Genomic DNA, 13,908 nt, shown 5'->3' with positions numbered 1-13,908 from the left:
CCTCTAATGAGAATTGAACAAAAGCGTAAGTTTGTTGGGTTTTTTTCAACAAACAAAACATGATTGGGTTTTTTTGAAAGGTTTTGAAACTCCGTTGGTCTTAAAAGTCATTTTCTGATATTTAATTACACGTCATAAGACATGTCATTCATTGACTTTCATTAACCGGTTGACCCTAAATGAGAAGTGTAAGTTAGTTGGGCTTTTTTAGACAAAATGTTAAGTTCGTTAGATTTTCTTGACCAGACAAAACATAATTGGGATTTTTTGAACGATTTGGAAACTTCATTATGCTTATAATTCCCTTTATTTCCACACAACAAAATCGATTTCCAGCAAAAACTTGAGTTACCTTTCTGTGTACGTGGGTATGATATTTCCATCTTCATCAAGTCAATTACTTGTAGCAGGAAAACTTGTTATGTTCAAATATATCTTACATATATAATTTACCCACTCCTTTCTCTTATTAAATGTCCACATAAAATTCTACAAGAAGAGATTGTAGAAAATTGAAGTTCGTTGACCCAAATAACCTTAAATATAATCTCGTACAAAAAGATTCATAGAAAAACAATCGTGGGACTTGGGAGTTAAATATTTGCGGGAGAAAATAAATGTACTTCAATGGTTTCTTTTGGATTGAAATGTCAAATAATCAAGTGGATTGCCTACATTTTCTCACCATATTCACGCACATCTACCAATTTTTACAATAATTTCCTTAATGCTCGGTATTTTATGTATCGTTGAGATGCCCTACCATAAATTGAAGACATTTCTTCATCTCATTATGCCCCTTCATCATCAAGTATTTTCTAAATCAACATAGCCCTAGGGTTTGCTAGCCTGGTTTAATAAAAGTCTGATCTTGACATCAAGATCCGACTCCAACCCGACTAGCTAATCCAACTATTTATTTATCAGCTCTTTTAAATATTACTACTTACTCGTTAATTAATTAAAGATGAAGGTGGTTAAATTTAATTTGCTTTTGTTCGTAGCTTTTGTTTCTTGGATATTTGTCATGGCGGCTGAATCGACACATTCAAAGTAAGCACATGCATATTTATATTTAACTTGTGTGTGTGTGTGTTTTTTTTTAAAAGTGGTTTATGATTTTCAGTCCGATTACGAAGGGCAATAGGCGAGGGCTGAGGAAGAAACACAATGGGCCATGCGAGGCTCATAACTCCATTGACAAGTGTTGGAGATGTGATCCCAATTGGGCACATAACCGGGAAAAGCTCGCCGACTGTGTTCAAGGGTTCGGTCATAACGCCACCGGCGGAAAAGGTGGCGAAGTTTACGTAGTCAATGACTCATCGGACACCGACTTGGTTAACCCTAAGGTAGGCACTCTCCGTCACGCCGTCCTCCAGCCTCAACCACTCTGGATAATCTTCAGGAGCACCATGACCATCAGGCTTTGCCAAGAGCTCATTTTCTCCAGCAACAAGACCATTGACGGCCGTGGTTCTCACGTCCACATCGCCGGAGGTGCCGGGTTCATGTTACAATTCGTGAAAAACATCATCATTTTCGACATCCATATGTATGATATTACACCAGGTGAAGGTGGTATCATCAGATCAAACTCTACTCATTTTGGACGTAGAGGAGCAAGCGACGGCGACGCCATTACCATATTTGGATCTTCAGACATATGGGTCGATCATTGCTCCTTCGCCGGAACATTCGATGGTCTTATTGACGTGGTTGCTCGTTCCACCGATATCACCATCTCAAATTGTCATTTTGTGAGACACGATAAGGCTTTGCTATTTGGTGCAAGCGATACTAACCCAGATGAGAATATGAGAGTGACAATCGCTTTCAACCACTTCGGAAAAGGACTTACACAGAGATTACCAGCGGTGAGGTGGGGATTTGTTCAAGTTGTGAACAACGACTATACACACTGGAAGAGCTACGCGATCGGAGGTGCAAAAGGGGCGACGATAATCAGCCAGGGCAACCGGTATGTGGCGGAAGACGGTGCAGCTAAGGAGGTGACTTACAGAAAGAAAGCTCCGAAGTCAGAATGGGAAAAGTGGACATGGAGATCGGAGGGGGATCTGATGGTTAATGGAGCATTCTTCGTGAATTCAGGAAACCCTAATTGGGCTGCTCAATACAAGGGATACCCATTAATGAAACCGGAGCCGGCTGAGAGAGTCCCCGAACTCACCAAATTTGCAGGTGCTGCCATTGGATGCAAAGTAGGATTACCATGCTAATTAAGCTTCCGGCAGCTGCCATGACAGCCAGAAGAGTTTAGAGTGTATATATGAATGTTTGTTTCCATTTGGTATATATTAGGATCTAATTAAAAACAGGATTCAAATCATATAAGTTTTGTACCTTTTTGTGAATAAATTTATTCATTCGTTTTGCTACAAAATGTCATAAATGGTCCTGTGATTTTCAAAATTCATCAATTTGAAGATAACGTTGGAAGACGCTACATCGGTGGGCCTTTCGGTTTCATGTTGTTACATGGTTGGTCGTTACCTCATGAAATTTAACTTTTCACCTTTTAATATTTTTGAAATGACAATTTTATCTTTGGAACAAACTGTAAAATAAACTATACCATTGGGACCATAGTTTACTCTTGATATAATAATAATTAGAAGAAAAATACATAATCAAATTATACTACAAGGACCATATATGGGTCTATATATGTTTGAATTCTTGACTTATGACTTCAATAATGATTCAAGCTCTACCATTTAACTTAACTTTTGATCTATTAAAACTTATGGAAATATCATATGCTTGATGCACAAAGTCAAACCGAAGTTTAATCGTTTTTTTTTTTTGGAAAAGGAACTTCTCTAACGAGGATTTTCGGGTCAGCTTTCGCGCACCGACTAATCTTCCGCTGCAAACATAAGGCTTTGCCTCATGCCATAGAGTCACTGCAGGCGAACCTCCATGGCCACAAGAGCCTGAAGTTTAATCGTTGATGATCAAGGTTTATGAAAGGTTGACGAGATGTAGAGTTTATATGATTTTCAAAAGAACTAAACTAAGCTTAATGTTCTAAGTTATTGGATCATTTTTATTACATAAAATTCATGTGTAATTGAGTTTTCAAAGGACTAATGAGTTACTTAGGATGCTACTCTGTGACCAAGGTTGCAAAAATCGTAGATTAATCATTTGACGCTCTCCAACCGACTAGGATTACGGGTGTTTGACGGAAATTAAGGATTAATCGAGTTTGGCGGGATTAATTGGTTTTGGCGGGATTAATCAGGCAACAAAAGTCAAAAAAAAATAAAAAACTCAACTTTTTTTTACTCTAAAATTTTTAAATTTTCAAATATTATACCAAAATGTTCATATTTTTGTAATTTCAAATTTCAAATTACAAAGTTTCGTATTTTCTAATTTTGAAGTACTTGTTTTTCTTAAGATATATTAATCTTTGAATAATTTTAATATTTTATTAATAATCTATGGGTGCCGATTAATCTCCGCCAAGACCGATTAATCCCTTAAACCTAATCGATCGTCGAACTACCGTCGTACGATTTTTACAACCTTGTTTTTGACTTTTACGTAGAATCAACCTAGGTGAATCTATGAGGTCAATAGAAGTTTATAGCTTGAAATGAAGATTTGATCTCATCATGATTGTTTAGCAAGTTTGTGAAACATTTAATGTTCAATTCTTTTTTTATCCTTTTTTTATCTTTTGGGTTTGCTTTGATTTTTTCTTCCTTCAAAACAAGGAAAGCTTTAAATTTGGGGATATTTTGTTAAGTTATAACTCATATATATTTTTAGGGATTTTCTAATATAATATATGAATTGAGGACACATATAAAAAAATATTAATTGAAGTATTAATTATGAGAAATATTACCATAATTAAATGTGGTAAACATTAATTATAAATAATATTCTTTATAATTAATGTATTTTACATTTAACGATGATAATATTACACATAATTAATGTTCATCATACTTAATTACGGTAATATTTCTTATAATTAATACTTCAATTAATTATTCTTATATATGCCCTTACGGCACATATTAGAAAATCTCATATTTTTATTATGTTTTATTTAACGTTTAGTCGAAAATTGTATAATTAATATAAATAATCATAATATTATCATGCATTGCCAACATTGACTGTACATTATTTTGGTGGCCCGGTTTACTGTGGGATCCATGGTTTGATATGTAGGATTTTTTGGACGAAAGGAGACACGATTAAAAGCTTAGAGTTGAGAATAGTCGGTGAAAATAAAGATAAAAAGCTTTGATGATTAGTAGAAGGAAGAAGCTTTGAAGAAGAAAAAGAAGACTTGAAAAAGGAGTAAAGTATGCATTGCCATGTAACTTGTTCATCATGGTTAGGGGTGTTCGTTTGGATGGATCGATTTGATCCGATCGAATCAGGTGAATCCAAATTAATTTCGGTTTTCAAAATGTGAATCTGAATAGTCCAAACTAAATTCAAATCCGATTCGAACCAATCAAATTACAATTCGGTTGGATCGGTTTTTACAATTCGGTTTTCAAGAAGCAAGATATTTAAAAATATATATAACATAATATTAATCAACTTTAAAATAAATTGTTTGGCGAGAATTAAAATTATGAACAACTATTAAAAAATTTATTATAATTCAATATTTTATAGATAAAAAGCTATTGAAAAGTATACATTGAAGTATTTTATTGGATAATACTTTCTAATCTGTTTAAAAATACAATTTAGGAAATTAATAAATAACTAAAAGATGTATATTTGAAACAAATATATAAATAAACGAATAATAAACTCTTATTCCGTTTTAATTTTATAAACTGTAACCAATCCAAAATAATAATTCGGTTTTACTAGAAACTCATCCAAAAATCCGAACCAAATTGTCCAATTGAACAATTCGGTTTTATCCAAATAATGAAGAGCCCTAATCATGGTCATGGAGGAGCACAAAAATAACAATCTACTACTTTGCATGACCATGCAAAAATTACACCAAGTCTACATGATCATGCAGACATTTTTAAGCATCATTTTGTATTTAAGCATTATTTTATATTTTTTCAAAAGAATTGAGTTTTAAAAAACCTTAGAAGTGGTATTTTATTTGGAAAGAACATTTTAGAAGCCTAAGAACTTCATCTTTTGATTATTGTAAGTCATTTACATTTCATTTTTGTTTTGATGATTGTAATGGTAATTTAGTTGTCATATGTTTCTAATTCACTTTGATTCCAATAATATGGTTTCCATTTGAAACTTTAGTTTGATCTATTATATGAAACGATTATATTATATTATTTTTGAATGATTTGTCTATATAAACTTGTGTTTAATTCCAGATTCAACTTAGACATACATCAGATTTCTAACAAACGTGATGAATTTGTTAGTATTAGACAAATATAGTTCTTGTACCATTATGTATTTATTCATTTGTTAGAGGGGTGTTCATGTAAGTTATTTATTAGTTAGAGGGGTGTTTATGTAAGTTATTTACCTATATATATCATCGTAACTCTCGTGTATCTGCAATAGAGAGTTTTTCATTAACTTTCACATGGTATCAAGCCTTGTAACTCCCAACCTTCTTTTTCCCTCCCTCTAAAACCGTCCCTCCCTTCTGCTTCCTCTCCCACCCATCAGCTTTCCTCACCCTCCAGCTTCATCATCATGTCTGACTCCAATGCTTCCTCTCTCTCTCTCTCTCTCTCTCTCTCTCTCTCTCTCTTTCTTTCTCTCTCTCTCTCTGTGAACACCATCTTGCATCTCATCACCATTCGCCTTTCTTCATCAAATTACCTTCTGTGGAAGAATCAAATGATCCCTCTTTTACAATACCAGCAACTTCTTGGTCATGTTGACGGCTTCATTCTGTCCCCACCGCCCTCCATTTTGGTTGATAACATGCCGACCTTGAATCCGGCCTTGGCAGAGTGGGTCTCCACCGATCAAAGGGTTGTTATTGTAACATCCGGATTTTCCAGATACATTAAGTATTCATTTATTTTTAGAGATTTTGGGAGAGACTCGGCGAGTTGATGCTTAGACTCGCCGAGTAGAGTCGCGAATTTCCATCCGGGTTAATGACCGGAGTCGGCGAGTCCATACGTGGACTCGGCGAGTCCACGCTGTTTAATGAAACCCTAATTTCTTGGGTTTAGGACCTATTTAAAGGCCCTTATGGCCTTCAATGGCGGCTACCAGTTGATAGAGAGAAACCCCAGAGTGTGTGAACATTTTGAGAGAGAAAGGGAGCCATTTTTGATCCTTGAGTGGGTGATTTTGCAAGATGAAGGTGACCAAGGCAAGAGGAAACTGAAGAGGGTGCTAATCTGTGGATTTCAGAGCTTAGGGACTTCATCTTGAGGTAAACATTCGATCCCCTTTTCAGTTTTGGTGTAAGCTTTGAGAGTTGGGGTTTCTAGCCCCTTTTTGAGTATGATTTGTGAAGCAATTGGTCCCTTCTTGTGTTGGGGCTTCGAATCTGGATCCAAAGAGGTCCAGAGACCTTAACTTCTTGATCTTTATGGGTGTCATGGAGAGTTATGAGCTTAAGGTGGCATATTGAGGCCATTTCTTCAAATAAAGCCATTGGGTTCTTGCATGGACATCAAGATCCAAACTTTACGTGTTTATATTGCTTAAGGAGGCCAGATCTATGAGTTAGAGGAGCGGATCTGACCTCAGGAGCTCATTTGAGCTCGAGCATGGCGTGAACTCGCCGAGTACCAAGAGCAGACTCGGCGAGTAGGGTTAGGGTTTCCCGTAATTCACTCAGTGAGTAACTTGCCGAGTTAGGGGAATGACTCAGTGAGTCAGAGGGGGGATTGAGGACTCGAGTTCACGACTGAACTCGCCGAGTCACATTTGTGCACTCGGCGAGTCTGGTCAAGGGTTGACCGTTGACTTTTGTTGACTTTTAGGGTTTGGTCAACAATGGGACTTGTGGACTGTTTGAAGGGTAAAATAGCCTTTTAGCCTTCTTAGAGAACATGTGAGAGTCTAGTCTAGCCTAGAGAGCCCTTATTGATTGAGGTGATCATGTTATGTGTTTAGGCAGAGGCTAGATCAGTGTATACGCGAGCGGGATATTATCCGAGACATCCGAGGTGAGTCTTCTCACTATACTTTACCTAGAGTGGTAACAGAGTTATGTGACAGAGTTATTGTATGCTATCTATGTGATTTGTGGCACGGCATTATTTCTATGTGATTTATGCTGTGTGTATACCAGAGTTAGGACCGGAAGGTCCAAAGAGCTAGGACCAGAGGGTCCACAGAGTTAGGGCCCAAGGGCCCACAGAGTTATAGCCTCGAGTGGCTAATGTGTGTTATGTTCTATAGTTATGTGCCAGTGTATTTGTATGCTATTTATGTGTTGAGATTTATTGTGATATGTGATATGCATGATCCAGAGTTATCAGAGTTAGGACCTTTGGGTCCATAGAGTTAGGGCTAGAGAGCCCACAGAGAGTTGGGACTGGAGGGTCCCACTGAGACACACTGACCAGAGGGTCAGCAGAGTCATAGCCTCGAGTGGCTAATATGTGTCAGAGTGGTATTTTGGGGAACTCACTAAGCTTTATGCTTACGGTGTTATGTGTTATGTGTTTCAGGTACCAGTGGTGATCGCGGGAAGGCGCCGGCATGATCTGTACACACACCCGCAGAGTTTATTATGATTTGATCTTGGGATTTGTAGTGAGATAAAATTGGTACATTGTTTTTGAAAGCAATTGTGGATGAATTTATATGGTTTTAAAAAGTGAAAAATTGTTTTGAAAATTTGGGTGTTACAAGTTGGTATCAGAGCCATGGTTTGAGGGATTCGGATACATCTTCGAGCGTATCTGAACTCAAACTGAGGAATTGAGAGGTTTTCAAAATAAAATTTGCAAAATTTTTCACAAGAGTAAAGAGTTTTGAGACAAACAGAGCAGAGCCGTGTGTACGATCAGCCAGCGCCCGAACGGTGAATTCCCAAAATACCCTTGCAATTAGTGTTATGAGATATATTATGTTATGATATGCGATGAGTTATGCTATGCATGCTAGAGTAGACTAGGTATTCTTATTAGGACTAGAGTGGCCTGATATATGATGCCTTAGTCTAGGAGTTTTGCTGCTAGGGATACTTGAGAGTGTTTAGATAGCAGCGAGGAGTTATGAGAGAGCTGCTAGTGAGTAGCATATGGTTAAAGAGAGTAGAGTATTTGGGACTTGGGATCCAAGGAGGAGGACTTAGAGTGAATACTGATGCGGTGTGGACGGTAGTATAGGGCCCGTACTACTGAAGACACCGGAGCAGCGCGCACCCTAAGTAAGAATCCATTGGGTACTCAGGAACAAGTAGGGTTGAGTTATCGAGTGCGAGTATACTCGATCGAGTCTCTGGTATCTTCATATTGTGTTTCAAAGACATCATGGTTGGAACACCGCACACGCCGGAGGGCAGCGGTATTAGCGATGAAGAGATTCGCAGTATGATTTTGACGAAATGACCGTGGCGATCCGGAGGATTGTAAGTAGCGGATCGAGGGGTGATGTCATGGTTCGAGTACCATGATTAGTAGCAGATCGAGAGGTGATGTCATGGTTCGAGTACCATGATTGGTGGCAAAATGAGAGGTGATGTCATGGTTCGAGTACCATGATTAGTAGAAGATCGAGAGGTGATGTCATGGTTCGAGTACCATGATTGGTGACAGATCGAGAGGTGATGTCATGGTTGGAGTACCATGATTAGTAGCAGATCGAGAGGTGATGTCATGGTTCGAGTACCATGATTGGTGACAGGTCGAGAAGTGATGTCATGGTTCGGGTACCATGATTGGTAGCAGATCAAGAGGTGATGTCATGGTTCGAGTACCATGATTGGTGGCAGATCGAGGGGTGATTTTGTGGTTCGAGTACCATGATTTGAGGCGGGTTGAGAAGAGAGGACATGGTTCGAGTACCATGAAATGTGGCGGTGAGTGCTTCTGGTTTTGCCGGTTATTCCGCAGCGATTATCTAGACCAAGGTCGGATGTGAAGGAGTATGGGCCCAGAAGGCCAGGAAGAACGAGTTTTAATGGAGCATCCCATGATAGGGAAACCGAGTTAGCTCCAAGGGATTGTTGGTGATATGCCATTCGAGTCGCAAGAATCAGAGTAGAGTAGGGACGGTGCGTTATGGAGGGATACGGTATGAGCTGGAGAGCCGGCCGATCGTAGATATGTCACTTTCCGTGACCCGAGTGGTGCTATTTCCATTTCTTGTGGGAGGCGTAAGAGGTGTTGAGATTTCGGTTTCTGAGTTGGAGTGAACCCTGTGGGATCGCACTGATGGTGACTTTTCAATCAGAGTATCCGGCAGTAGGTCTTCCGCGAGGGAGTGATATAGTTTGAGCAGGTTGACAGTGGAGACTGAAATGGTCAAGGATCAGGATGCACCCTCATTGAGTATAATAGGGCAGGTGTTAGGTGCGGTATTGGGCGATCAAGAAGGGTATATCAGAGCAGTGACTCCTATTATTTCTGAGAGGTATAAGGGGTGGAAATGTGGTTTCGGCTCTTGTGATAAGGAGCATGTTGGAACGTTGGGCAAGGAGTCAAGGATGAGGAGTATGATGGTTCATTATTTCCAGATCCAAAGTTAGTGTTAACACGGGACAGTTGGGAGGTCCGGTGAGAGTATAGTGTGAGGTCCTGAATGACTAGAGGTAGTCACGATGGTAAGTTCTGAAGGTTGCATACGAGACCTTGGTATCTGGAGTTGTTTGATCCTTGTCAGAGAAATCATCAAGCGTTGCATAGCACCTTGCGGAATTAGGTGCGATATTACTGGTGGAGACAGCATGAGGGATAGAGTGTTGGTGCACCAATTGGTGGTGGTTCGAACCCTAAGCGGGGAAGAACCGAGTATTTGAATTGAGGAATCCGCACCTGCTGCTAGAGTTACCGAGGTTCGGCCAGTGAAGGTCGAGGCAACGAAGGCTCGCGGGAGAGCTTTACAGTTGACAGCGAAGGAGTTCCGCGCATCGCCCGATGTTGTGGCTGGTACTTTTTGTGGGTTTCGTACCTGTTTTGGTGATAATTGACTCGGGAGCGAGTCGATCATTTGCGTCAATAACGTTTGATCGGCACATCAGTAGCCGACGAGAGGCGTTGAGTCGACCTCTACGAGTTTCCATAGCGGACGAGCGAGCGGAGTATGTTATGAATGTGAGTCGAGGATGTGTACTCGAGATCTTCGGTGTTGAGTCCCCGATAGATCTGGTCCCGATATCGATGGGGGACGTGTGTGTCATAGTGGGCATGGTTGGGTTAAGCCGATTTGGGGCTGTCATAGACTGCGAGCGACAGTTGGTGACGATACGAGACCCCAGTGGGGGAGTACTTACGGTGTACAACGAGGGTAACCGATGTGGGTCGGCGTTTTGTTCAACCGCCAGAGCGAGACAGAGTTTTCAGCAAGGCTGCAGCGGGTATGTGTCCTATGTGATGGACACACGAAAGGCCGCTGGGAGGCCAAGTTCGATGGATGACGTTCCGATAGTGCGAGAGTCCCCGGATGTTTTTCCCGAGGAGTTGCCGGGTGTGCCTCCCGAGAGGCAAGTAGAGTTTCGCATCGAGTTGGTTCCAGGGGCAGCGCCTATCGCCAAGGCGCCTTATCGCCTTGCGCCGCCAGAGACGCAGTAGTTATCCTCGCAGCTTCAGGAGCTACTAGGGAAGGGTGTTGTGACGTTACGGGAAGCCGTAATACTCACTAGTCAGAGAGAGGTTGTTGTGATACTATGGGGAGCCGTAGTACTCACTAGTCAGAGAGAGGTTGTTGTGATACTATGGGGAGCCGTAGTACTCACTAGTCAGAGAGAGGTTGTTGTGATACTATGGGGAGCCGTAGTACTCACTAGTCAGAGAGAGGTTGTTGTGATACTATGGGGAGCCGTAGTACTCACTAGTCAGAGAGAGGTTGTTGTGATACTATGGGGAGCCGTAGTACTCACTAGTCAGAGAGAGGTTGTTGTGATACTATGGGGAGCCGTAGTACTCACTAGTCAGAGAGAGGTTGTTGTGATACTATGGGGAGCCGTAGTACTCACTAGTCAGTAGGAGGTTGCGGTGATGTTATGGGGAGCCGTAATACGCACTAATTAGCGAGAGGTTGTTATGAGGAAGCCTTCTTGATCTGAGCATGACACAGGAGGGTTTTAGGCTTGAAAAGCCCTACGCATGAGTTTTGGGAGCCTGGTGGTCGGACCATGGGTGAGACCGGGGTCTCCTCAATGATTGGGAATCATTACATTCTGAGTAAGTATGGACATCCAATCCGAAGGGATTGGATAAGTAAAGTACGCACGGGTTGCGGGTCCCCAAGCTATGAGTTGAATGAGTCATTGGAACGAGCGATTCCAACTACGGGCGGACCAAACTCTTGAGTTGAGTTGAGTCCTGGTGATGTGTTGTACAGACCGGACCGAAGGGTCCAACGATATAGACCGGACCGAAGGGTCCAACGATGAGTATCAGATGATAGAGGTCGGGGTTGAGTCGATCTCCAGTTGGGTACGAGGTTGCATTTCAGTACCGCCTACCACCCACAGACAGACGGGCAGAGCGGGCGGACGATTCGGACGCTCGAGGACATGCTTTGGGCATGTGTATTGGACTTCGGAGGAAGTTGGGACACGTATTTACCCTTGGTTGAGTTTTCCTATAACAACAGCCATCATTTGAGCATCAGTATGCCACCCTTTGAGCTGTTGTATGGGAGGAGGTGCCGGACTCCCATTTGTTGGGGTGAGGTCGGGCAGCGTGTGATGGGTAGTACAGAGATAGTACTTCAGACGACTGAGCAGATTCAGCGGGTCAGACAGAGGTTGTTGAACCACTCAGAGTCGCCAGAAGAGTTATGCGGATAGGCGACGATCCGAGCTCGAGTATCAGGTCGGAGATCTAGTGCTCCTGAAAGTATCTCCTTGGAAAGGAGTGATCCGTTTCAGGAAGAGAGGTAATTTGGGGCCTCGGTATATTGGTCCTTTCAGGGTGACCGCCAGGGTGGGCAAGGTAGCCTACCGTTTGGAGCTACCTGCGGAGTTGAGTCGAATTCATGATACCTTCCGCGTGTCTCAGTTGAGGAAGTGTATCGCTGATGAGTCAGCAGTGGTTCCATTAGAGGACATTCAGGTGGATGCGAGTCTGAACTATGTTGAGAGGCCGATCGCGATTCGGGATAGAAGGATCAACACATTGAGAAACAAGGAGGTGCCATTGGTTCAGGTCCAGAGGCAACATCAGAAGGGTTCCGAGATGACCTGGGAGCCGGAGTTAGAGATGCGCGAGCAGTATCCAGAGTTATTTATGGAAAGAGACTTCGAGGGCGAAGTCTGATTCTAGTGGGGGAGAATTGTAACATCCGGATTTTCCAGATACATTAAGTATTCATTTATTTTTAGAGATTTTGGGAGAGACTCGGCGAGTTGACGCTTAGACTCGCCGAGTAGAGTCGCGAATTTCCATCCGGGTTAATGACCGGACTCGGCGAGTCCATACGTGGACTCGGCGAGTCCACGCTGTTTAATGAAACCCTAATTTCTTGGGTTTGGGACCTATTTAAAGGCCCTTATGGCCTTCAATGGCGGCTACCAGTTGATAGAGAGAAACCCCAGAGTGTGTGAACATTTTGAGAGAGAAAGGGAGCCATTTTTGATCCTTGAGTGGGTGATTTTGCAAGAAGAAGGTGACCAAGGCAAGAGGAAACTGAAGAGGGTGCTAATCTGTGGATTTCAGAGCTTAGGGACTTCATCTTGAGGTAAACATTCGATCCCCTTTTCAGTTTTGGTGTAAGCTTTGAGAGTTGGGGTTTCTAGCCCCTTTTTGAGTATGATTTGTGAAGCAATTGGTCCCTTCTTGTGTTGGGGCTTCGAATCTGGATCCAAAGAGGTCCAGAGACCTTAACTTCTTGATCTTTATGGGTGTCATGGAGAGTTATGAGCTTAAGGTGGCATATTGAGGCCATTTCTTCAAATAAAGCCATTGGGTTCTTGCATGGACATCAAGATCCAAACTTTACGTGTTTATATTGCTTAAGGAGGCCAGATCTATGAGTTAGAGGAGCGGATCTGACCTCAGGAGCTCATTTGAGCTCGAGCATGGCGTGAACTCGCCGAGTACCAAGAGCAGACTCTGCGAGTAGGGTTAGGGTTTCCCGTAATTCACTCAGTGAGTAACTTGCCGAGTTAGGGGAATGACTCAGTGAGTCAGAGGGGGGATAGAGGACTCGAGTTCACGACTGAACTCGCCGAGTCACATTTGTGCACTCGGCGAGTCTGGTCAAGGGTTGACCGTTGACTTTTGTTGACTTTTAGGGTTTGGTCAACAATGGGACTTGTGGACTGTTTGAAGGGTAAAATAGCCTTTTAGCCTTCTTAGAGAACATGTGAGAGTCTAGTCTAGCCTAGAGAGCCCTTATTGATTGAGGTGATCATGTTATGTGTTTAGGCAGAGGCTAGATCAGTGTATACGCGAGCGGGATATTATCCGAGACATCCGAGGTGAGTCTTCTCACTATACTTTACCTAGAGTGGTAACAGAGTTATGTGACAGAGTTATTGTATGCTATCTATGTGATTTGTGGCACGGCATTATTTCTATGTGATTTATGCTGTGTGTATACCAGAGTTAGGACCGGAAGGTCCAAAGAGCTAGGACCAGAGGGTCCACAGAGTTAGGGCCCAAGGGCCCACAGAGTTATAGCCTCGAGTGGCTAATGTGTGTTATGTTCTATAGTTATGTGCCAGTGTATTTGTATGCTATTTATGTGTTGAGATTTATTGTGATATGTGATATGCATGATCCAGAGTTATCAGAGTTAGGACCTTTGGGTCCATAGAGTTAGGGCTAG

At 41.9% G+C, this 13,908-nt stretch overlaps 1 protein-coding gene across 1 annotated transcript; it reads left to right on the top strand.

The window, feature by feature from the left end:
- The first annotated feature begins 770 nt into the window (after positions 1-770).
- On the top strand, positions 771-2,360 carry LOC145162904 (pectate lyase-like). The gene is made up of 2 exons (XM_079081887.1): positions 771-1,053; positions 1,127-2,360. The coding sequence occupies exons 1-2, from the start codon at positions 968-970 to the stop codon at positions 2,238-2,240; spliced, it is 1,200 nt and encodes a 399-aa protein (XP_078938013.1). The 5' UTR covers positions 771-967; the 3' UTR covers positions 2,241-2,360.
- Positions 2,361-13,908: the final 11,548 nt, after the last annotated feature.

This window comes from Lactuca virosa, chromosome 3, assembly GCF_052849685.1.
Source record: "Lactuca virosa cultivar CGN04683 chromosome 3, Lactuca_virosa_CGN04683_v6, whole genome shotgun sequence".
NCBI classification, from domain to species: domain Eukaryota; kingdom Viridiplantae; phylum Streptophyta; class Magnoliopsida; order Asterales; family Asteraceae; genus Lactuca; species Lactuca virosa.
This window is presented reverse-complemented; position numbering and strand designations above follow the sequence as displayed.

Coding starts and splice junctions, on each gene's coding strand:
- LOC145162904 (XM_079081887.1), top strand. CDS start 968: ATGAAGGTGGTTAAATTTAATTTGCTTTTGTTCGTAGCTTTTGTTTCT. Junction 1,054..1,126: donor GCTGAATCGACACATTCAAA/GTAAGCACATGC, acceptor TATGATTTTCAG/TCCGATTACGAAGGGCAATA.